We start from the raw sequence: 23,059 nt of genomic DNA, 5'->3' as shown, positions 1-23,059 counted from the left end.
TGACCATGTGATTTGCTTTCTTCTCATCAACGTTCATTCACTTTTTTAAAAAGCCAAGGTCAGAAAATATATCTATGTATGTATTTCCATCAGAAGTACATCAGTTGCCTTTTATTAGCCCATTTGGTATTTATCCGTGAAGCCACCTCCCCTCTCTGCTCTGAAACCACATAACTCTTATTATAGTGCAGTCCGCCAGTCGCTCAGTCAATCAAGGCAGGCGTGCGCACACACACACACAAAAATTAAAAATACTGAAAAGCAAAAAATGTCCTTCTCCCGGCCCCCACCCTGCTGCCCTCCCCTCCTCCTTCCACGTGTCCAGCCAGTGCCCCTGTCACAGGGTGATGAGGTCTACCAGGTTGCCCTTGGGCGGCGTCATGTTGTCGGGAAAGAAGTTCACTAAGGTATCAAAGAGCTGAGTCCGTTGGGCGTAGATATGGTCGACGTCAGAAAACCCTGGAGATGAGGAAGAAAAGAATCATTGGAAACATGGCCCAGGTGTGTATTCTAGATGTTTATCTCCCACGCTCCTGGAGGACCAAAGGTGGGAGCGCTGCCCACCTGCCAACAGGTGATGATCTGCTTCAAAATCCCAACTGCTGGGACTGCAAAGGGCGTTCAAACAGCTCTTGCTAAGCACCCTTGCATTCAAACACTTCTGATCACCCATCAGCTGACAGAGGGGGAGTGTTCCTTCAAACACAAACAGCCTCTGTGCTTCTCCTTTAAACCCTGTAGTGGGCGTGACACCCTGAAAATGGCTCAGGGGTGGGGAGGGCAAATGGGCAGGCTTGGAGGGCCCTGTTTGCTCAGATGTTCCCCACCCTGGGTCCCCAGTGACTGACAGCGGCTCCCCAAGGTTTCAGGCAAGGACTGATCCCAGCCACACCCGAGATCTTCTGCGTATCTTCAGCCCTTCCTCAGCCATGCAGCCCACTGGTTGTCTTGGGACACGTGCGCCTGCCCTAGCCCACAAGGTAACTGCAAAGATGGAAAATACAGCCCCATTCAAACAATAGGACAACCGGAGCCTAAATTAGCCCTGCTATCTCAGATTAAGAACTGAGCCATTAAAGACTTCGTCCTGCATTTATTAACTGCTGCTAGATCAGCGGTTGCAAAAAAATGGGAAACCTTTAAACACATATCTTTCTGAAGCCTGGATTTCGCAAGTATGGGACATGGTCCTTACGGACAGATTAAGCATTTAACGAAAGGAACATTGATGGGGGGGGCAGGAAGACTCACACCTTTTATACAATACGGTATCCTTTTATTGACTTTGTTAGCACAATCAAACATGGTTTTCACCTGACAACGACTCATGGAACCTTATGGAGAGACACTTTCATTTGACTGCCTTTCTTGGAACATAGGAAACTACAGCCATCAAGAGCTGTTTCTGTCTCTTTCCCTTACAACTACTAAGCTCTGTTTCCCTTGCATGAGTATGTTTTGCTACTTGAAATCAAAAATCATTTTTTAAAAAGAAAACATTCAGCCTCGTATATCCAACTTGGGCTCTGCAGAGCCAAAGAAGGGTGAGTGTTTCAAGGTTTTTTAAGATATATGGCTATTTTTTTTATTAGATACAATCTGAAGGAATTATATTGTGGCTTGTTAGGCAGATATCCTGTAAAAAAGTTAAAGGTACCCCTGACCATTAGGTCCAGTCATGTCTGACTCTGGGGTTGCGGCGCTCATCTCGCTTTATTGGCCAAAGGAGCCGGCGTAAAGCTGCCGGGTCATGTGGCCAGCAGGACTTTGCCGCTTCTGGCGAACCAGAGCAGCGCACGGAAACGCCATTTACCTCCCCGCCGGAGGGGTACCTATTTATCTACTTGCACTTTTTAGCGTGCTTTCGAACTGCTAGGTTGGCAGGAGCAGGGACCGAGTAACGGGAGCTCACCCTGTCGCGGGGATTAGAACCGCCGACCTTCTGATCAGCAAGTCCTAGGCTCTGTGGTTTAGACCCAAGCGCCACCCGTATCTTGTACAGTCCAACAAATTATGGGTTTTATACACAATCGTAACTTCTTTTTTATCTACTGCTGAGTTAGCAAAAGGCTGCATAGTTTGTAGCCAGAGGAATGTGCACCAGAACTATGCAACCATGCTTGTAAACTATGCAACTATGCTTGTAAAAGCTTACAAGCGTTTGGGTCCAAATAAATGCTTAGGAGCCTTCTCCAAGAGTTTGTCTAAACAGGACTAAACTACCACTTTTACCCCCCCTCCCCCACCACCCAAAAATAGAGGGGGAGGGGAGTGGAATATTAATTAAGATGGAACAGCTAGCTTGCACATTGTGTACATCGCACAAGGGACCAAATGCTGTAAACAAACTTATCCTTGAACCTTGAAATGTTGAACCAGGCTTCCCGAATTTTGATTATTGTATTTTTGGACTGCAAAACGGTTTGCCACGCTGGCCGGGGCTGAAGGGGAACCTGCAGCCTTAAATATCCAGAGGAGAGGCCAGGACGGGGAAGGCTGAGTTGTAGCCAAACGTAAGAGCTACAAGTTCATCCTGCCTGTTCATCCCACAAATGCTTCGGTGGAACGCAACTGCCCTGCAGCCGCAGGAGCAAGGCCAAATGTAAGCCAGCCAGAACCAGAGGTGAGGGCTTTGTGCTCCCCCTAAGTAGTTCGCAGGCTTTCGTAACACAACACAGGCAACAGCACAGTGGGGTGAATCCAAGGGACAGCAGTTCCCACAGCACTTTAAACAGAGCCTGATGGAATGAGGACCCCAACGGGGATCGAGCTTCGAAGGCTGACTCTCGTCTTCACATTCCATTTCAAAGTTCGATGCCAACAAGCGGAACCGGATATGGGTTTCATGAGGCCCTAAGCTGCTGAAGGTAATGGGGCCCTTTATATGTCCAGCTGTCCTTTTGCCAACAACAAATGGTCGCTGTTTTTTGTGTTGAATATAAGCTACATGGTAATTTATGGACCTAATAGGTATCTAAAGCCATTTGCACGTAACAAAATAGGAGCCTACACAACACAAAACACTGTTGCTGTATGTAAGTTTTATTTTATTTGTTTTTTATCTTATATTTTGGAAATGTACATCCAGGTTTGTTTTTTCTTTAGTTTTTTTGCGGGGGCCCCAAGAGACTGGGGCCCTTAGCTATAGCTTGTTTATCTTATACGTAAATCCGGCACTGCCAACAAGCCTTCAATTCTGATCTACCTTGCAGATTAGCAATTCATGGGAGGGGAGGAAGATGTGGTTTAAGCAGTCCAAACCCTGCTTTTACAGCAGGGGTCTCACCTCTCTTCCCCCCCCCCACCCCCGGCAAGAGGCCCAGCTATCACTCAAGTTGCTGTTATAAAAAGCGCTCACTTCAGGGGGTCGTGGCAGAGGGAATGCGAACAGGGGATTATTATAGTTTTGGGAGCTCAACTCCAGACTTTCTGGTTCTGGGAAGTTTTAAAACTTTGCTGTTTCCCTTGACACGCTGCCTGAGGAGAGAAACGTGCCCACGACTGGGAAGAACGGCCTGAGCTCATGCACTTGAGTGACACACTTTGCCACAGCAAGAAGAGGGTCAGTCTCTGCCCCCATCTCCATGAGGCAAGGCTTGCTGGTGGCTGCCAGGGTGACATGGCACAAGTTAATTTGTTTTGAAGAAGAAGAAGAAGAAGAGTTTGGATTTGATATCCCGCCTTTCACTCCCTTTAAGGTGTCTCAAAGCGGCTAACATTCTCCTTTCCCTTCCTCCCCCACAACAAACACTCTGTGAGGTGAGTGGGGCTGAGAGACTTCACAGAAGTGTGACTGGCCCAAGGTCACCCAGCAGCTGCATGTGGAGGAGCGGAGACACGAACCCGGTTTCCCAGATTACGTGACTACCGCTCTTAACCACTACACCACACTGGCCGGTCCCTCCGCGCTTGTGTGGCTAACACCACCTTCCCATGTCTGGAGTACCGACAGCCTGAAACTGATCCCCATGGCGTTTCTGGGGATTTAGGACTGAGGCTTTTGAAAAGCACCAATTCCTGCTGATCTGAAGCATACTCACCCAGAGTGCTCAGGTCGGAGCCGGACTTGAAGAGAGCTGAAGCAAGTAACTGGAACTGGAGAGGAAAACAAACAAGATGTTATTATTATTTTTTTAAAGGGTTCAACATGTTCCCATGAGGGGCATAAAGGCTTCTTGATCAACAACAATGAAATCACTTTGGTTGAAGGTTGGGGTGGTTCATTTTTTTAAATTTTTATTTTGGTGGGGGGAATGTTTCTTGACACATCTAATGCCGCCACACGGAGGATTAATGTTCTATTGCTAAGGAATTCTACTTTTAAAACCAGGTCTTTCTGACCGCATCAATTTATTGCGCTGTCATCTTTGGCATTTCACAAACGCGGCTGAGCCTTCAAGAAAAACCACTGCTCACTGCAAGCAAGCCAGACTAAAATATGAAGCCCGATTCTCGTCGGAATGGAGATATATAGGCAGTCGCAGCATGAGGACTCTCTCAGCTATTACGACGGAAAGAAAGACCCGTGCTCTTGTCAGGCAAAAGCTAGGAGGACAGATTTATGCATCCTTAATGCAAGCCTTGAAATGGCTTGCTCTCTTGCTGAGTTTTATGCAGATGGCAGACTTCCCTGGGCTGTGGAGGAAGCCAGCTGAAATCAGCCTCTCCCAACCTGGTGCCCCCTCCCCAAAAATGTGTTGTACAGTCATAATTTTATAATTTATACCCCACCGATCTGACTGGGTTGCCCCAGCCACTCTGGGCGACTCCCAACAAAATATGAAAAACACAATAAAAGACCAACCATTAAAAATTTCCTGATACAGGGCTACCTTCAGATGTCTTTAAAAAGTCATATAGTTGTTTATCTGCTTGAGATCTGATGGGAGGGCATTCCACAGGGTGGGAACCACTACCGAGAAGATCCTCTCTGCCTGGTTCCCTGTAACCTCACTTCTCGCAGTGAGGGAACTGCCAGAAGGCCCTCGGAGCTGGACCTCAGTGTCCAGGCTGAACAATGGGGGTGGAGATGCTCCTTCAGGTATATTGGCCTGAGGCCATTTAGGGTTTTAAAGGTCAGCACCAACACTTTGGATTGCACTCGTTAAAAGCTAGACCACATGGCAGAGGGATGTTCCCGGACCAGCTGCCTTCAGATGTACATCATACCAAGAGGGGCTTCGTTGACAGCCAGCTTTTTGAAAATTGTGTGTGTGTGTACATGTGTACGTACACACACACACACACACACACACACACACACGGCAGGACAACTGCACAGTCCGTATCAATAGCTTTGTGCAGAGCATCTGAATACCAAATGTTGCTGGCCCATATTCTGCTTGACAGCACCCAGAGGGCATTTTGTAAGGCACCAAAGGAAACAGGACACTGGATTAGGAGGACCTTTGCTTCAGTCCCCACTGAATGGCCACAGCAGTTTCAAGACATCCCCAGGTGAGATCCTAGTTGCTTCCAGGAAGCTTTGCCTCTTTGAAGTCAGCAAAGGGGTTTAAATATCACCAGGAACAGAGGATTCAAAACCATCAACCATCAGGGGCTACAGGGGTGTCTGCAAGTTCTCTCCAGGAACTGTGGACTGGCAAGTATATCCCATGGAACTCAATGGGACCTGTTTCAGAGCTGCATTTTAATACTCATTTTTTAAATAAACAACTTTGCCTTCTCTTTCTGGGATCTTTCATTTGCACCATATTAGACTAATCAGGTGCCTGGCCAAAAACTGTTCTGTCCAGAACACGGCGTTTTGTTTCATTTGGCTGCGTGGCCTCAAGCCGCTGAACTAGTTTCCATTTATTAACGTCAGGCTCTCTCTCTCTCTCCGATACATAATTCTACCTTTTCTGCAGTTATCGTTTGCAATTTGCAAGGCAGACCTCCCAGGAGAAACATAAGCGAGTGTCAAGTGAGGCAAAAGCTTCTCTCTGGCCCCTGGTTAATACGCTCACTCAGAATTGCACCGTAAAGCTTTCCCTGAAACCTGTGGCCCTCTAGGCAGTGTTGCGCTGAAGCTCCCAGCAGCCCCAGCCAGCCTGGCCAATGGCCAAGAACAGCAGGAGCTGGGAGTTGAGTGACATTTGGAGTTCCCCACCCCAGCACTACAATATATCACTCTGGGATGAAAGTGGGAGGATCACAGGTCCAACTTCTGCCCATGTTTTGTTTTTTAATCGCCTGCATGTAGAAAACTGGTGTTGCAGGGAGAGGGCTAGACTGAACCTCTCTCCCCGACATCTTTCCCCATAAAGCATTGGAAAACACACACACACACACACAAACCCCTGCAGCCTGAAATGGTACATTCCAAGGAAAGTGTCATCCCTTGATATGAAGTGGGCCTGAGAGTTTCAACTGCCCTAGCGTGGGTTTTCCCAAATTTGGGTCCCCAGCTGTTTTTGGACTACAGTTCCCATCATTCCTGACCTATAGTCCTGCTAGCTAGTGCTGATAGTGTTGTGGTCCAAAAACAGCTGGAGACCCAAGTTTGGGAAGCACTTCCCTACAATATCCTCAGTGACTTCTAGATGTTCAGGACTACAACTCCCATAAACCTCTAGGCTGCCCTGAAAGTGTAGCATCAACCTATCCCATGCGTCCAGTTCAGATAACAGGGTGATTTTTTACAGGAAGTTGCCTCTGCGGAGGACTACATATCCCATAGACGTTTAATGTCAAAGCTGTGGCATTTATGCTGCACTACTGAACAAGGTTGCTAGAAAAGCATGAGGCCCCAGCATGCTCCAAGAAGTTGGAACTTAAATCCTGGAGATATCACAGGTCCAAGCTCCTCTTTCCTACCTGTAAAATGGGGGTTGTTGGCTCGTGGTGAGGAGGAATGGAACTGCGAATAGAAAGCTGCTCCATGAGTTATGAAGAGCCACTCGCAACAAAGGAACAAGGAAGCTCAAGTGGCAAGCAGGAGAGGAAAAGGGGCAAACCGGCGGGAGTAACTGAACCGTCAAGTGCAGGTGACAGCAAGAATCGGGCTCTAAGGCTACAGTGCACCAGTGATTAAGAAGGCTATAAAGGTAAAGGTAAAGGGACACCTGACCATTAGGTCCAGTCATGACCGACTCTGGGGTTGCGGCGCTCATCTCGCTTTATTGACCAAGGGAGCCGGCGTACAGCTTCCGGGTCATGTGGCCAGCAGGACTAAGCCGCTTCTGGCGAACCAGAGCAGCGCACGGAAACGCCGTTTACCTTCCCGCCGGAGGGGTACCTATTCATCTACTTGCACTTTGACGTGCTTTTGAACTGCTAGGTAGGCAGGAGCAGGGACCGAGCAATGGGAGCTCACCCCATTGCGGGGATTCGAACCGCCAACCTTCTGATCGGTAAGCCCTAGGCTCTGTGGTTTAACCCACAGCGCCACCCACATCCCATAAGAAGGCTATAGAAACCAACAATTTAAAAAATATATAGTGTGTTTTCAATGCATGCGACACATTGCAGATTAATAAAGAGGCCTTTCTGCCGTCAGGAGCTGAAGATGGAAAAAATAAAAAATGTAAGGGCAAGAGATCTAGGACAAACTACTTCAAAAGGGAGCCTTGATATATCAATCCATCCAAATGCAGAGCATATTTAGCTTTTCAGGAGATGGAACTGTGACACTCATCCACCACGTGAGCCAGGGCACCAAGGGGCTTTGGCCCTGAGCTGTTTTTGCATCTGCAGGCACAAATTCATGGAGGCAGCCAGGTCGCTCTGAGAACTCCGCAACATGAATCTTCCTACATCAATGGGAAGACTTATGGTCTGTGTGTGTGGTTTGGGAGCTGCACGGTCAGGGGAAAAACAATGCTGTCCAGGGTTGTAAAGACTCCGGAGAGAATAACTGGGTGCACTCTTCCCACCATGGATCAAATCTATGCTTCCAGGTGCCATAAGAAAGCTGCAGAGATAGCGCAGGATAGTGCACACCACGGAAATGATCTCTTTCAGCTTCTGCCTTCTGGAAGAAGGTACAGGACTAGGACTAGCCGCCCGACAAACAGGTTCTATCTGGTTTTAAATGCAGTGTAAGGAGTCTCTATGGGAGTATATTGTATTTTAAAAATGGGGTATCAAAGTTTTTAAGGGGGCTAATCGGGTTGGGATAACAGGGATAGCAGGCTTGTTGGTTTTGAATGTCTTATGTAGATTTTTCTTTTCTTTTCCAATTTCGTTGTTCTGTATGGGACAATGACAATAAAGATTATCGTATCGTATCGAAGAAAGCTAGCCAATCTCCCTACCCCTTACCTCTTTTGTCTCCTCTGGGTCAGAGTGGTCTACGGTGACGAACAAGTCGTTCTGCAGGTATTTCAGGGCACTTAGCGGGTCTGTCTGGGCCTTCTCTTCAAACCTGGGGAGAGACATGCGAGGCAAAGGGTTTACAGTTTACAGATTGCTGGAGGCGGCTTAAGAGATCTTTCTTTCGAAAAGCTCGGCTGCTAAAAAGAAATAGCCTATCACCTACTTAAGTGATGCAAAGCTACCCGGGGTCATTTCTGCAAGGCTGCCTGATGAAAGCCTGAGCTCAGGATCAGGCCTCCGTGCGAAACAGGGGATCAAGTTTAAAGGTGTTTGGGAGAAGGCTAGATCAGGGGGGATTTACTTGGATTTTGGCTTGACTGAAGCAATATGAAACAGTAGGGGCAATCCAGTTCAAAACAAGGTTTCCCCCCCTCCACCGGCCACTCCATAGTGCTTTCAAACTACTGAGGTTGCAAACAAAACTTTTATCATTGCACCCAGAAAGGGTTCTTCTTTTGAGGGGAAGGAAATATAGCCAGAGATGTTAGTGTCAGCTTCCAAAATGGAATTATTTTTAAGGGCCATCTGTCCTTGTGGAAATTTAGCTACAGGAATGGTAAGGCAAGGCCAAGCCTCATTCTTAAAGTCAGCTCAATTGGTTAGATAATACCAGGGTTGAAGGTTTGATCCCCATATGGGGCAGCTGCATATTCATGCAAGGCAAAGCAGCTTGGACTAGATGATCCTTAGAATCCCTTCCAACTCTGCACAAGATACAATAGCCATCTTTAAATATCTTAAGGCAGGCATAGGCAAACTCGGCCCTCCAGATGTTTTTGGACTACAACACCCATGATCCCTAGATAACAGGACCAGCGGTCAGGGATGATGGGAATTGCAATCCCAAAACATCTGGAGGGCCGAGTTTGCTTAAGCCTGTCTTAAGGGCTGTCACGTGGAAGATGGAGCAAGCTTGTTTTCTCCTGTTCTGGAATGTAGGATTCGAACCCATGGCTTCAAGTGACAAAAGAAAGGAGATTCCGACTAAACATGCGGCAAAACCTTCTGACAGTAAGAGCTGTTCGAGAGTGGAATAGTCTCCCTCCGGGGGTTGTGGACTCTCCTTCCTTGGAGGTTTTTAAGCAGAGGTTGGATGGTCACCTGTCAGGGATGCTTTAGCTGAGATTCCTCTGCATTGCAGGGGGTTGGACTAGATGACCCTTGGGGTCCCTTCCAACTCTATGATGTCACAGGAAGCCACTCATTGAGAAATACTGTCTTCAGAAAGGCGCAGAAACCCCAAAATGCACAAGACAAGCTCTCCATGATTATTACTTGGTAAATAATAAATTATTGAGCAAAACTGTTTCAATTTATATCTCGCCGCCTTGCAAGGAACCCAGGAAGGCAAGCATCCCCCACCCATTTTAATCTTGGCAACCCAGCATGCAAGGTCGGCCTTGGTCAGGGATGGGGAACCTGCAGTCCTCTGGATGTTGATGGACTCAACTCCAACATGGCTAGAGTTCAATGGGAGATGGGAGATGGAGTCCAGAGACATCTGGGAGGGACGCAGGCTGCTGATCCTGCAATCAAGATACTGAACAAGTTTTAATCAGGGTGCTTTGCAACAGCAATGTTTCCCTTAGAGGCAAAACAAGGCCACAACAAGGATTTGCTGTGGGGCAGCGAGAGGAAGATAGAATGCCGACCTTGATTCATTATTTTACTGGGTAGCTTCAGGTTTGCCTTGTTGTTGTACAAAGATTATGGTATTCATTTGTGTAACCGAAGCCACAGCAAATAACGAACGCATAAAGCAGAATAAAATACATTATAGGGTTAGAATAACTACAAAAACCAGGCGTTCTATCGCATAAGGGTTTGCTCCACTGAGGAATTTAACCTATCATCCCCACAAACCTTGATGCTCAACATGCCTCTCCAAAGGCAAAACAGGCCTCTTTTTCAGAGGTATAGGGAGGAACTGCCCTCTAATAATAATAATTTAAAAAGTGAATCGCTCTCTCAACTGGGAGATGTAGATCTTTGAACAAGGCTGCTTTAAAGTCTTTGCAAACTGGGCAAACCAGTAAGTAGTGGGGTAAAACATCAGGCACTTTGCCTCTACACGGACAAGCACTTTTTTGCAAGGAATTGGGCGATAGTGTCCTTCAACTTATGGCAGAGTGCATAGACTGGGGTCTGAATGGGTAGTTTGGAACACCAAGGGGCACATTTAGACAGGCAGGCAACAGTGCAATCAGCACAAAAATCATGCTTTAAAACTAGGTCCTCAGCTGTTGCTGGACTACAAACCCCATCATCCCTTGCTAACAGGACCAGTGCTCGGGGTGATGGGAGTTGTAGTCCAACAAGAGCTGGCGACCCAAGTTCCAGAAACACTGCTTTAAAATATGAGTTTCCATGTGGCGAGGGACCACCTCAAAGTCTAACAAGCTCAGAGGAGAGGCTATACATGTCAACAACTTGTAGTAATTCCCAATTCCGAAATCCAAGTGGCTCTAATGTTAACTTCTCCTTGAAAGCAGAAAGTACTAAAATGGGCCATATCCCCTTGTTGTTGACACACTACAAGATTCTTCCCTTCCTCCCCAGAAAAGAGCAGCAGCCTCAAACGTCCACGTCCTGCTGGGCTTAATTCTACTACGGCAGCTATAGGCTCCCCGTATCTGAATTCAGGCTTGCGACATGTGACATGTGTGAGTATAGATCATGGGAAAGTTTAGCTTTTCAAATGATGGGGCACAACGTAGAGAAAGAGAAAGGATTTATGAGAAAGAAAGGATCCCTCTCCCTGCTAGCCAAAAAGAGGGCGGGTGGATTAGAGAGGAGATCATTTCACTGAACTACGCTGGATTTCCACCCTATAAGCAAACAGTTACTAGGCAGGATAGCCATGTTCTCCCTCTGCTCTTGGAGGCAGTATGCCTCCGAATAATACCAGAGGATGGGAATCCCAAGGAGGGAAGAGTGCTACTGCACTCGGGTCCTGCTTCCAGACTTGCCACAGGTATCTGGTTGGACACTATGAGACATGGATGCTGGACCAGAAAGGCATTCAGCTGCCATGCCTCCAGCTCTTCATTGCACAAGCGCATTGCAGCTGTGATCTTATCTTTTTTTAAAGCATTTTTATCCTGCTCTTCAGCCAAAAAAAGCTCCCAGAGCACTATACAGATCATTTAAAGTCCAAGTCAGTCCCAGCCCCTCAGGCTTATAATCTAAAAGACACAGAGGGGGGAAAGGGGGGTGGATGGGGGGCACCAAGCAAAGACAGGCACCAGTTAGAAAGTTATTCTAAGGGCTGGCGGGGATGGAAGCTGTCTCCCGATATGCCCCACAGAGGACCTTAAAGTCCATAAATAGCAACACCCTAGAGGTCCCGGGCCCTAAGGAAGTTAGATTAGCTTCAACCAGAGCCAGGGCCTTTTCAAGACTGGCTCCGGCCTGGTGGAACGCTCTGTCTCATGAGACCAGCGCCCTGCGGGATCTGATTTCTTTCCGCAGGGCCTGTAAGACAGAGTTGTTCCGCCCAGCCTTTGGCTTGGAATCAACTTGATCCCCTTCCCCTCTTTCCTTTTTTCCTTTCTCCTTCTGTGAAGGAACTCTTATTTGGGGACTTCCTTGGGTTTTTTTCTGGCCCACGTAGGACCAGTCTGGATAGTTGGCCTTGGTGAAGATTTGACGTCAAGAAGTTTCTGATTTGAGTTTCCATTGAAATGAGGCTGCATTTTAATGTTATATTTTAATCTTGTTTTTTAAGTTGTATTTTAATCAATTGTTTCATACCTGGTGTTAGCCGCCCTGAGCCCGGTCTTGGATGGGGTGGGCAGGGTATTAATAAAATTATTATTATTATTATTATTATTATTATTAAGAGAAGCCTGCCAGCAGAGTCAAAGAAGTAGCCCTGTTTCCCTTCGCATAATCCTTAAAGGGGGGGGTCACCATCCAGGTGAGCCAGTGTCGCTCTTTTCGTGGCAGCAATATCTGAGCAGTCTGGTGAAATTTCAGTGCTCAGGGGTGTCTCATCGACTACAGCCATGTTCCACTGTTGTCGTCCCTCGTGTATGTTGGGAAAGCAGTGCATCCCGAGTAGTCTGCTTCTTGAGATTCATTTCCCAACTGCTACGCTCGCTTCCAGCTGCAGACGTAAACGACCCATACCTTGAAGCTCATGCGTGCCACAAATGCAAATATTTTACTCCCAGGTAGCCCCTAGCTGCACTATCATTCTTGATGGCCGGGAGGAAAAGGAACTGCATGGCTGTGTCGTGCATCCCTAGCCCACTGAAGCAACACTCAAACAAAACGGCAGCGCTTGAGTTTTCCTTCTGGAAAGGACTGCAATGGCTGGGCAGCGGGGCAGCAGTCATCCACCTATCATGGCTGGTAACCATATATTTATAGGGGACAGCCTCCCTTGGGGTCGTGGAGAAATGGTGCACCTTTGCTGCAAAGGGGAGCTGAGACACAGGGAGCGCCGAGTTCCACAGAGCCAGTTCTATACCTGCCAACCATGTGCCTTAAGGCCTCTAAATTGTGATTTCAAAAGCTGAGATTCCTGCATTGCAGGGAGTTGGACTAGGTGATGCTTAGAGACCGTTGCTTCCAACGCTACAATTCTATGATTTTATGATTATGGGAACCTTTTTTTAAAAAAAGTGTATGTGTTTTTCTAAAGAGGAAAAAAATACACACATTTTGATGACAATAGGAAGGAACCTTGAGCCCTATTAAAGCAACAAGGCTGAGCATTTTTAAAAAAATAATCGCATAGGGTTTCTGGCATACTCCCACACACTCTTGCTTCTTAATGCCAAGGGACTCGCTTCTGCAGTCCCTTGCAAGCCTGTACCTGTGCTTCCTAATTAGGTATTTGCAGTGGCGTAGAAGGTATTCTTTCGAAGGCCGGCAAAGCTTCAGGGACCAGAAATCATCCAGCCGCATCTTTGGAGAACAGGATTTGCCTGGATTCCCTCCAAACAAATAATGGACCTTGAAAGACAAGAATTGAGATGTCGAGTCATAAACGCCAGGGTGGTTCAATCAAGGCGGCTGGGTGAGCCAGCCCAACCTTTGATGTGCTCCCCCCCCCCAAAGGAGCTCCACCTGAGCAGCTGCTTGGGAAACGAGGGGTGGGGTGATGCGTGCCCAGGTTGTTTGGTTTATCCCGCATGCCTCTTGAGTTCCCCTCAAGGTGCAGAGAAGTAAAGCCGCAACTGCTCTGAATCACCTACTTTGTGGTAAAGCGGTGTAAAGGACAATGCAGCATCTAGAAAGGACGCGCAGACACAAACCCTCTGTCTGTTCAACTATTTCTGGCAAACCACCATTGGTCAAATGAGAAACTATACAGCAAGCTGGGCAGTAAGAAAGAGATAAACTGCAATGAGTTCAATGAAAAGAGAGATGACTGTAGACCCAATAAAGGTAAAGGTAAAGGGACCCCTGACCATTAGGTCCAGTCGTGGCCGACTCTGGGGTTGCGGTGCTCATCTTGCTTTATTGGCCGAGGGAGCCGGCATACAGCTTCCGGGTCATGTGGCCAGCATCACTAAGCCGCTTCTGGCGAACCAGAGCAGCGCACGGAAATGCCGTTTAGCTTCCTGCCAGAGTGGTACCTATTTATCTACTTGCACCTTGACGTGCTTTCGAACTGCTAGGTTGGCAGGAGCAGGGACCGAGCAACGGGAGCTCACCCTATAGCGGGGATTTAAACCGCCGACCTTCTGATTGGCAAGTCCTAGGCTCTGTGGTTTTACCCACAGCGCCACCCGTGTCCCTGTAGACCCAATACATATGCTGAAAATCACTATGCCAATGAATCGGATATGAAACCAGCTGCTGGATTCTGGGGCCCCAGTCACGTGACGTGCTCACCTGTCCTCTAGGGGGCACACATGTATCAAAAGGCCCACATAGGGCTTGAACTCAAGCCTCAGCCCCCTGGCGGCCATTATATTTGGCTTGGCTTCCCGGAGACAAGCCAGGCATCGATAGGCAGGACTTGCTTTACAAGAGGAGAGAGGGGGACACTTTTGGTCCATGGCACAGCTCATCCTCACGTAGGCACTAACCTGATGCTCACCCCACCACCCCCGGAGCTCCAGGCCACCAGCAGCAAAGAGAAAGAAGGGCATGTTCCGATGCATCAAAATGGAGCCCAGTTTTGCTCCTCTTGGTGCCATGGTGCCCACCTTATCCTGCACTCGATGCTTGCTTTGTAAATGTATGTTTATGTATGCAGAGAAAAGGGACAAGGAAGAGTTACTTTAGGTGCGCTGTTTAATTTGGGTGTGTTTGCCTGCACCTGTAGCTAGTTAAACGTGTGAGAATGAGTCAGCAATCATGTGAGAATGACTCTGCACAATCTACATAATAAAGGCTATTGCATTTAAGGCAAGTTTGCTCTGGGCCAGAGCGCAGTATGTATGCTGGAATGAGGCTCTAGGCTGTATCTACAACTGTATGCTTTATGTATGTTCCTGGAACTGAATTACTGCCAGTAAAGCAACTGGATCTTTTTAGAAGTGCTGGGCGTTTCTCTGGTCTTTTGCACATTCCGTTGGCACTGGGATGGGCACCCTTGCAAATGCCCCAACACACTTAGCATGGTTGACCCCGATTCCCACCCTGTGTCCAGACAGGCTTACCTTGTGCAATTCATCATACACAAGCTGGTGTGCAAAACGCGGGCAGGGCTCTTCCTCTTGAAGGCTTTTGCTTGGATTCTCTTTGGCGGCCTGGTCGTTCTTGTAGACACAAGACCTGCAATACAATATGAGATGAAGCGATTCAGAGTTGCCAGGCATCAACTCATGGCTAGCTGGCACCTGTTTAGCAGTGGCTTGCACTGCCGCCGCCATCAGGATTCAAACTATCTATTTGCCAAATAAAGACTACCTGGGTGCTGTCATCAACCCCTCTGTAATAAACTTGCAGCATTTATAAGCACTTGGTTTTTTAAAAAAAAAAAACTGCTCTGAAAAATGAAAGGAGCTATTGTGAACCACAATGAACAAGAGCCAGAATACCGAAGAACGATGCCAGGATGGTTCTCAGGCAAGAGGAAGAAACGAAAACTAGGAATAGACAAAGCTCATGGATGATGATGAGGAGTGGTGCCTATCCATGGTTATTAGGCATGATAACTAAATGGAACTTCAGAAGCAGAATTGCAGAATACAGTCGTACCTTGGTTTTCAAATAGCCTAGTTCTTGAATGTTTTGGCTCCTGAACAATCAAAACCCGGAAATGAGTGTTCTGGTTTTCGAATGTTCTTTTGGAAGCTGAGCGTCCAACAGGGCTTCCGATTGGTTGCAGGAACGCTTTGGTTTTCGAACGTTTTGGAAGTTGAACAGACTTCCGGAATGGTTTCAGTTCGAATTCCAAGGTACAACTGTACCTCAGAAATAGCATTTGTTGGTTGCAAGCAACAGGGAGGGCTGCAAACTTCGCACACTGCTCGTGGACTTTGTCCGGAGAATAATAGTTGGCCAGTGTTGGAAGCGAAATGCTAGAGCAGGTGAGAAGGGATCAGGGCTGGAGAACCTGTGGCTGACTAGATGCTGCTGAACTCCAACTCCCCGCAGTCCTGATTGTTGGCCATGCTGGCTAGGGATAATGGGAGCCCAGCAACAGCTGGAGATCCTCAGGTTGACCAGCCCTGGAAGAGAACGTTAAATGACTAAGAAGTGTCAGAGGATGCTAATCTATATAGCACAAGTCTACCGACTCCCTGCTTGCCCATCTTCACTTTTCTCATCCCCCTTGTACTTTGAATGGCCTTTATCTGTCAAGGTAACACCTTAAGCTTCCCCTTGCTGACTCCTCCTATGCTTCCAGGTATCCCCACTCATCACTACTGGGAACAATTCCTGCCCTTCCCGCCCCCTCCCACGTTGTAGACTTGCCCATATGCTTCAACACATTTTAATGCCACTCGCTGGTTTAACAAAAGGGCAGCTCTTTAACAGTGGTAAGAATGCCGCACGCAGCAGAACCGTAAAATGCAAGCAGGGATAAAAGCAGCAGTGCTGCAAAAAAACTCATCTCAGTAAATCCATCTTTGACCTGCTGGAAAACCTGTGTGAGTCAACAGGCACCTTGAACACATAAACTTCAGTCCCAAATGAGCCTTTCTGCATACAGAATTCCACATTGGAAGGGGTCACATCTGAAAAGCCACCCCCTTTTCTCCCAGTCACCATCCATCTTATTCAGAGAAAGGTCTGTCTGCACTATGATGACTGTTCTTCCTCAGATCATCCTTTAAGATATCCAGTTCCCAGCCCATTCAGGGCTCTCAAAAGGAGAGAAGTTCTTGTTTTCCAGGTCGCCTTCAAAAGCAGCTCCACATTCAGTGCCTTACAGTGTTCTATACTGGAGATTATCAGAGCATAGATGGCCTCTGAATCACTTCCAAGCAAGGCCTACCATGGTTTTAGCACTGACTATTAATCATGTAAGGAAACTGGTTTATTATTATTTAATCTTTGTTAACATGTATAATATATACATGGAGCAATTCCAAATATCCAACAGCACCTACGCTCCCCTTTCAGAGGCCGCTGCTGAACCAGACACCACGGCAAAAACATTCCCTACAGGAAAATTGGCCCTTAACTGCCCGGCATTCGTAACTCCTTTTGCCAGCGCCGTCCCCTTTGAGTTTTTCTCGGCAACCCATCAGCACCAGAACATTTTCCCCCTTCTCAAAAAGTGCCGAGATGCTCGGCATTCCTGATGCTATGCCAGAATCCACACAGACAATATGCAAAGTCCTGGTCTTGCAACAGAAACTATCTGGGAGGCACATTCCAAGTCACAAAAGCACAAGTCTGGATTAAGACATCCAGAACAAATGCCACCAGCGGGTTCTGTTCAGAAATGCCCCCAATACAGGCATCCAAACAAAGGGAAAGAATTGAGGAATTAGGAGAACTTGGGTTTGCCTGCTCCTTGGTCACTGTGTGATGGGCCTCACATCCACACAGGAACCTACATGCTCAGAGACTAAAGGCACCGAGGCCCCAAATTTCCAACCACTTCACAACAAAACCAGAAAGGGAAAATGCGGTGTGGCTTGGGACCCACACACCTCTGACGCTACATTCACAGGCTGTGATGCTAAAGCTATACCCAAAAGCACAGGCGACCAGTGTGTGTGTGTGTGTGTGTGTGTGTGTGTGTGTTGGCAAGCTGTGACACTCCCATCCCTCCACCCGAGTAGGTCTAAGAAATCAGCCCTGCTGGACAAGACCAAAGGCCCATCTAAGGCAGCCATCCTATTCTCAGTGGCCAATGAAAGCCCCCAAGCAGAACCAGAGAATTGTAGAGTTGGAAGGGACCATGTGGGTCATCTAGTCCAACCCCCTGCAATACAGTAATTTTTCACCCAAGCCGGGGCTCGAACCCATGACCCTGAGGTTAAAAGTCTCACGCTTCAATGACTGAGCTATCACAGCTGCTGTTTGTGATATTCTTTCTGACAGCGGCAGAAGATTACTTAGCATTCATGTTACAAGTTAACAGCTGATGCTGTGTGAATACAGTTATACCTGGGTTCTCGAACACCTTAGTATTCGTACGTTTTGGCTCCCGGACGCTGAAAACCCGGAAGCGTGTGTTCCAGTTTTCGAACGTTTTTCAGAAGCCGAACATCCAACATGGCTTCTGCTTGAGTGCAGGAAGCTCCTGCAGCCAATCAGAAGCCGCGCCTTGGTTTTCGAACAGTTTCAGGAGTCAAATGGACTCCTAGAATGGATTAAGTTCAAGAACCAAGGTTCCACTGTACTAAAAGTAATTGTTCCCGGCCACATTTTGAAAAGCATTCACTCCTTTTTGATCGTTTCATCAGGGTAGCTGTCGGAAGGCTGAATTTTTATGACCATCAGCTCTTCCTCAATGCATTTTTTTCTAGAAGAAGAGGAGTTTGGATTTGATATCCCGCTTTACCACTACCCGAAGGAGTCTCAAAGCGGCTAACAACCTCCTTTCCCTTCCTCCCCCACAACAAACACTCTGTGAGGTGAGTGGGGCTGAGAGACTTCAGAGAAGTGTGACTGGCCCAAGGTCACCCAGCAGCTGCATGTGGAGGAGCAGGGAAGCGAACCTGGTTCACCAGATTACGAGTCCACCGCTCTTAACCACTGCACCACAGTGGCTCTCACTCCTCTAAAACCTCTACTTCGTATGAACAGAAAGTGCTGAAGAACACTAGGAAGTGCAAATGAACCTGTTCCTGGTGCACGTTTACAAATATATGCAAAACCAGACTTTTTACTGGGTCTCTTGTCTGCAAGACTGAGAGCAGCTTATGGGGTAGATACGGGACACTGCTTCCCTGCAAGGATCTGACGTTTCTTTCCAGGGAAGTAACTAATGGCAGTGATGTTTGAGGAGTGTGGACAAAATGCCACTTTCTCAGGCCTGGGGTTAAAAAACCTGGTATCGCTTCCGCTTACATGCGGCTACAGGAATACACACACTTTGCGAATTAACATGAAGAGGCAAATACTATTTCACTCCAGGAGGAGGGCGGAGAGGAATCTTCTGCCACTCACCAGCTGTTCCGTACAATGTCATAAATCCAGAAGGAATTCCGAACATTCTCTTCCCTTTTCTCCTTGTCTTTGCTAAGTCCAGACAACACATGGATTTCATTCAGTTCCGGGTCGATGGTAGCTCTTTGGGTGAAGCCGGTCATTGGGACTGTTGGTTGCGGGGAGAGAAGAGCAAAGCAACACAGTCAGTGTACGGCGGTAGCTGCTGGTGGCGTCTTGCTAAGCATGGCTATTTGAACTGCAGAAAATGAACCACTAGATGGCAGGAAAATCACAGGACCTGAAGAGACCCAAAGAAGCTACTCCAAATTTCTTGCCCTAGTGCAGGATCGACAAACCCTCCAGATCCAGCCACAAAACCTTTTGCAATCCAGCCAGCTGTGCCTTCATGTATGCTAAATTTTGCAAAAGTAATTCCTTTTAGGACTAATTTTACTGCATCTGCTCTTTTTAAATTCATGCTTATCAAAGTCAATTGGTGTGAGACAGGGTGCTAAATGGAGCTTGGGACGACGGATGGCATTGCTTTAAACTTCACAGCAAAGCTTTAAAAAGTTCAGAAACAATCCAGGAATGCAATTCTTATTCCAAAATCAATATGCAATCCAAAGGCACAGATATGGACCTTTTGCACATCCTTTGCCTTGCACCAGACACCGACTGCGTGGAGATTTTCTATTTTATCAAGAGTCATTTCTCTCCCCGCCCCCCAACACAATCTCTTCCATCCCCACCGTCAGATCTGCTCCACCTGGAATGGAAATTGACTGGAACCACACAATTTCATGGTTCGGTTAATCTCCAGGACCTTTATGTCTCAGTGAACAGGAAAGCAGAGGGCAGAATGTTTTGGGTGAAATGGGAAACTACAGTTGATTAGGGACTTCCACATCGCATCCAGGCCTGCCAGAAAGGGGAAGGAAGTGGCCACACCTGCCGGCACAAGGCTCACATGTAAGTTGTAAGATGTGATCATTGTAAGTTACATATAAGTTGTAAGATGTGATCATTAGAATGTGGCCATTGGCCTTAGAAATTTTGAGCTCGCTGGCATGCTGTTCACTGTACTATTCCACCCCCTCCACCCCCCCCCCCAAAAAAAACCTGAACAGGTATTTAAAACGAAAGGTCCCTCTTGCAACAATTCTCACGAAAACCACGAAAGGGGCATACCAAAGCTGCCCCCGCTTCCGCTTTCCCCGCAGAGGATTACTGGAGGTTTCTCTTTAATTCCCATAAAAGCATAATCAAATAATTGGCCGCTCCCGTTGTTTGTTGGGCAAGTCCCTGCTCCTGTTTCCCTGGGCAACCAGGCTTTCAGCAGGCATGTGTGACCAGCACGTGATCTCTGTGTGCTGGTTCTGTTTTTCTCTCCCCCTCCTTCTGGATCAGCTTACAGGCATTGTTTGGGGTGAGCTGCGAGGTAGGGGCCGGAGGAGAAACGCCCGGGAGAAAGTACCTGGTTATCCGAGGCACGTTGCTCAGAAAAGACACGGCTTGCAGACGCCGCCAAATCACACAACTTAACACTTTGAAAGCCACCTGCAAGAAGGTAATTTTGTGCACAGAAGGCCCCTTCCCAAGGAGCGAAAATTCGGTCTGCGGATAATCTTGGTTTACGGCCGTTTCCATGCAAAGGAGCACAGCGTGCAAGCAGCCGAGCTCTGCCGGTTGCTGCTGTTTTTCCTCCTCTTAAAAGCAGGGGAAACATTGCGCCGTGACTAAGCAGTTCTAGACAATGCTCGGCTCCCCCACAAAACAAGAGAAAGCAGCACGTGGCTCGTCGGAGGGAGGGAACAATCCTCATCGAAACCCATCTGCCTTCCATTTGGTTCAAATTCGCTACCTCATTAGCACGGCAGTGGAAAATAGGGTTATCCCCCTGAGCTTTTTGGGATCCAAGAAAAGCATTAAAAAACTGGCATGGCCCAAGGCCGGCGTCCGAAACAAGGGATGCGTCCGGATGCTGCAAAGAAAGGGGCTTTAAGCTGTTCTCAACATTTGGTATGTTGCATTTATCCTTGGTTTAAGACCGAACTAGAAGGGTCAGTAAAAGACCTGTGACTAGACCATAGCTGTAAATGTTTTCCCTTTTTTAAGGGAAATTCCCTTATTCCGAATATGATTCCTTGCAAGAAAAGGGAAAAGTTGACAGCTATGAACTAGACCTCCCAGGGTTTTCAAGGGTGTTAAAAACAGCAGCCATGGGATGCGGTGCAATTCGGTCAAGGCCGAACTAAAGATGCAGACTGGATGGGAAAATCTTCTTTTCATTAAGGGATGTTTTTAACGGTTCTTGGCCTTCACACATCGGGCTTTTCCCCCGAATCTGACCATTAGTTCCATCTAGCTTAGTACTGTCTACACTGACTGGCAGCAAGTCCCCGGGGTTTCAGATGAGGGTCTCTCCCAACCGTAGCTGGAGATGCAGGGGACTGAACCTGGGACCTTCTGAATGAATAAATGGGAGCTACAGCCAATCCGTACCACTGGGCTACGTCTGCCCTGAAAAAAGGTAGTTTCATGCTTTTCTGAAAACCATCAAAAGTAGTGGCGACCGTCAACACATTGTGGAAGCTAATTCTGTAACTCCAGTGTGACGGCTTCCTTTTGTCCGTCAAGGATTTCCTGCTAACCAATTTCATTCGATGACCCTGGGAGTTTTAGTGTTATGGGAGGAAAAAGGAGGGGGAAAGTCTGTCCACTTCCTCTGCCCCATGCGCAGTTTTATCAAAACAAGTTTTACCGAGCCAAGCAGCCAGCAAATAGCCGGATGGCATAAGCAAACACAGCCAGTTACACACAGCATGTAGGGTGGGAGTTAAACTTTGCCTCGAGAAACGGAGCTCAGAGTTCACAGGAGGACTTTAGGAAGTTGTTTATAGAGAGTGTGACAAAGTGGAATATGACGCATGGGCCATGTGGGCTGAGCCGTATCAAAACAGCACAATGGATGGGCATTCCTTCTTGCTTTTAAATGGACACCTCCTCTTTGCAGGACAATCAATCTCCTGCCAGAGACAGGAAGGGGGCCCCTCCCACACACCGAAGCGTCTCAGATTAAATGTTACTGTAAATCAGGCGTTTTTTCCCTTTTAGCAAAAGCACGCTTTGAATTTTAAAAACAAAGAAGGATCACACACACACAAATGCCAGAAGAGTAGCCCTAAGGAATAAAAACTATTCTGTAACAGCAGGCGAATTAAAGAGCATTATTTGCAAAGATTAACAACTTGGGAATCAGTCCAGACGTGATTTCAAAATGCACCCACTGCTATGAAATCCCTGCCCCAAGTGGGCATCTGAACAGATTCCCAAAGGAAGAGTACCCCCAGTCACACTGGAATAACAGCATGATCTATTTGTGTATCTATCTATCTATCTATCTATCTATCTATCTATCTATAATTTTTATTGAAGATTCTCTTGGTTTATTCTAGGCCCAGGGCTCCAATTTAACTACCCCACATGCAGACCATAAGCAAGCCCATTTCTTGCACCAACATACTTAACAGGGAGAACATTTTAAAAAGCTACTACTCCCTGCATGCGTCCTTCTGCACATGCCAATACCGAGTATCTATTTGGTATTAATGTTTTATTGAAAAGTTTTCTATTATAAAGAAATAAAGTGATACGGTGGACCCTCGGGTTACGTACCTCTCTGGATTCGTAATCTTCGGGTTGCGAAAGCAGCAAACCCGGAAGTATTTTTCCGGGTTTCACCACTTGCGCATGCGCAGAAGCGCTCTATCGCGCCGTGCACGTGCGCAGAAGCGGTACCTCTGGTTACGGCTAAATCAGGTCAGGAGCAGGTGGTGGAAACAGGAATGGCCCTGCTTCCATTAAGGTAGACAAGCAATGGCGCTTAGCGATCTCAGGAAGCTGCCTTATGCAGAACTAAGTTGCCAAAACTTTGGCCGACAGCATGACAGAAGAGGCCACGTTCACAGCAACGTCACATCAACAAACTCCAACGGGTCGCCCTGCAGGAGTTTGACGGGCAGCCCGGTGTACCAGAACAGAAAGTACTTCACAGCAATTAAGCTGGCCAGGCTGCAAGCTGGTGCAGCAGAGAAGGAAGACGTGAGCCAAGATCTTCTGTCTTTCAGGGATTTAGTCAACTTTACCGACCCTACTCTCAAAAAAAAGTATGTGCAACTAATTCAACCGAGAGGCTATGATTGTGTAGCCTGCTGGTTCACAC

General features: G+C 47.4%; 1 protein-coding gene across 2 annotated transcripts in view; it reads right to left on the bottom strand.

The window, feature by feature from the left end:
- Positions 1-11: 11 nt before the first annotated feature.
- The window catches only part of MKLN1 (muskelin 1), an 88,568-nt gene continuing 65,520 nt past the window's right edge, over positions 12-23,059 (bottom strand). For both annotated transcript variants that reach the window (XM_082238861.1, XM_082238862.1), the window contains 6 exons: positions 18,853-19,000; positions 14,940-15,054; positions 13,142-13,281; positions 8,266-8,368; positions 4,041-4,095; positions 12-459 (listed from right to left, as the gene is read on the bottom strand). In XM_082238861.1, coding sequence (XP_082094987.1) covers positions 338-459; positions 4,041-4,095; positions 8,266-8,368; positions 13,142-13,281; positions 14,940-15,054; positions 18,853-19,000 — 683 coding nt within the window. In that variant the 3' untranslated portion in view covers positions 12-337. The remainder of the gene's footprint in view (positions 460-4,040; positions 4,096-8,265; positions 8,369-13,141; positions 13,282-14,939; positions 15,055-18,852; positions 19,001-23,059) is intronic.

Source organism: Podarcis vaucheri (genome assembly GCF_965113315.1).
Source record: "Podarcis vaucheri genome assembly, chromosome: 10".
Classification (NCBI taxonomy): domain Eukaryota; kingdom Metazoa; phylum Chordata; class Lepidosauria; order Squamata; family Lacertidae; genus Podarcis; species Podarcis vaucheri.
The sequence above is the reverse complement of the archived record's forward strand: the minus strand, read 5'-3'. Positions and strand labels throughout refer to the sequence as shown.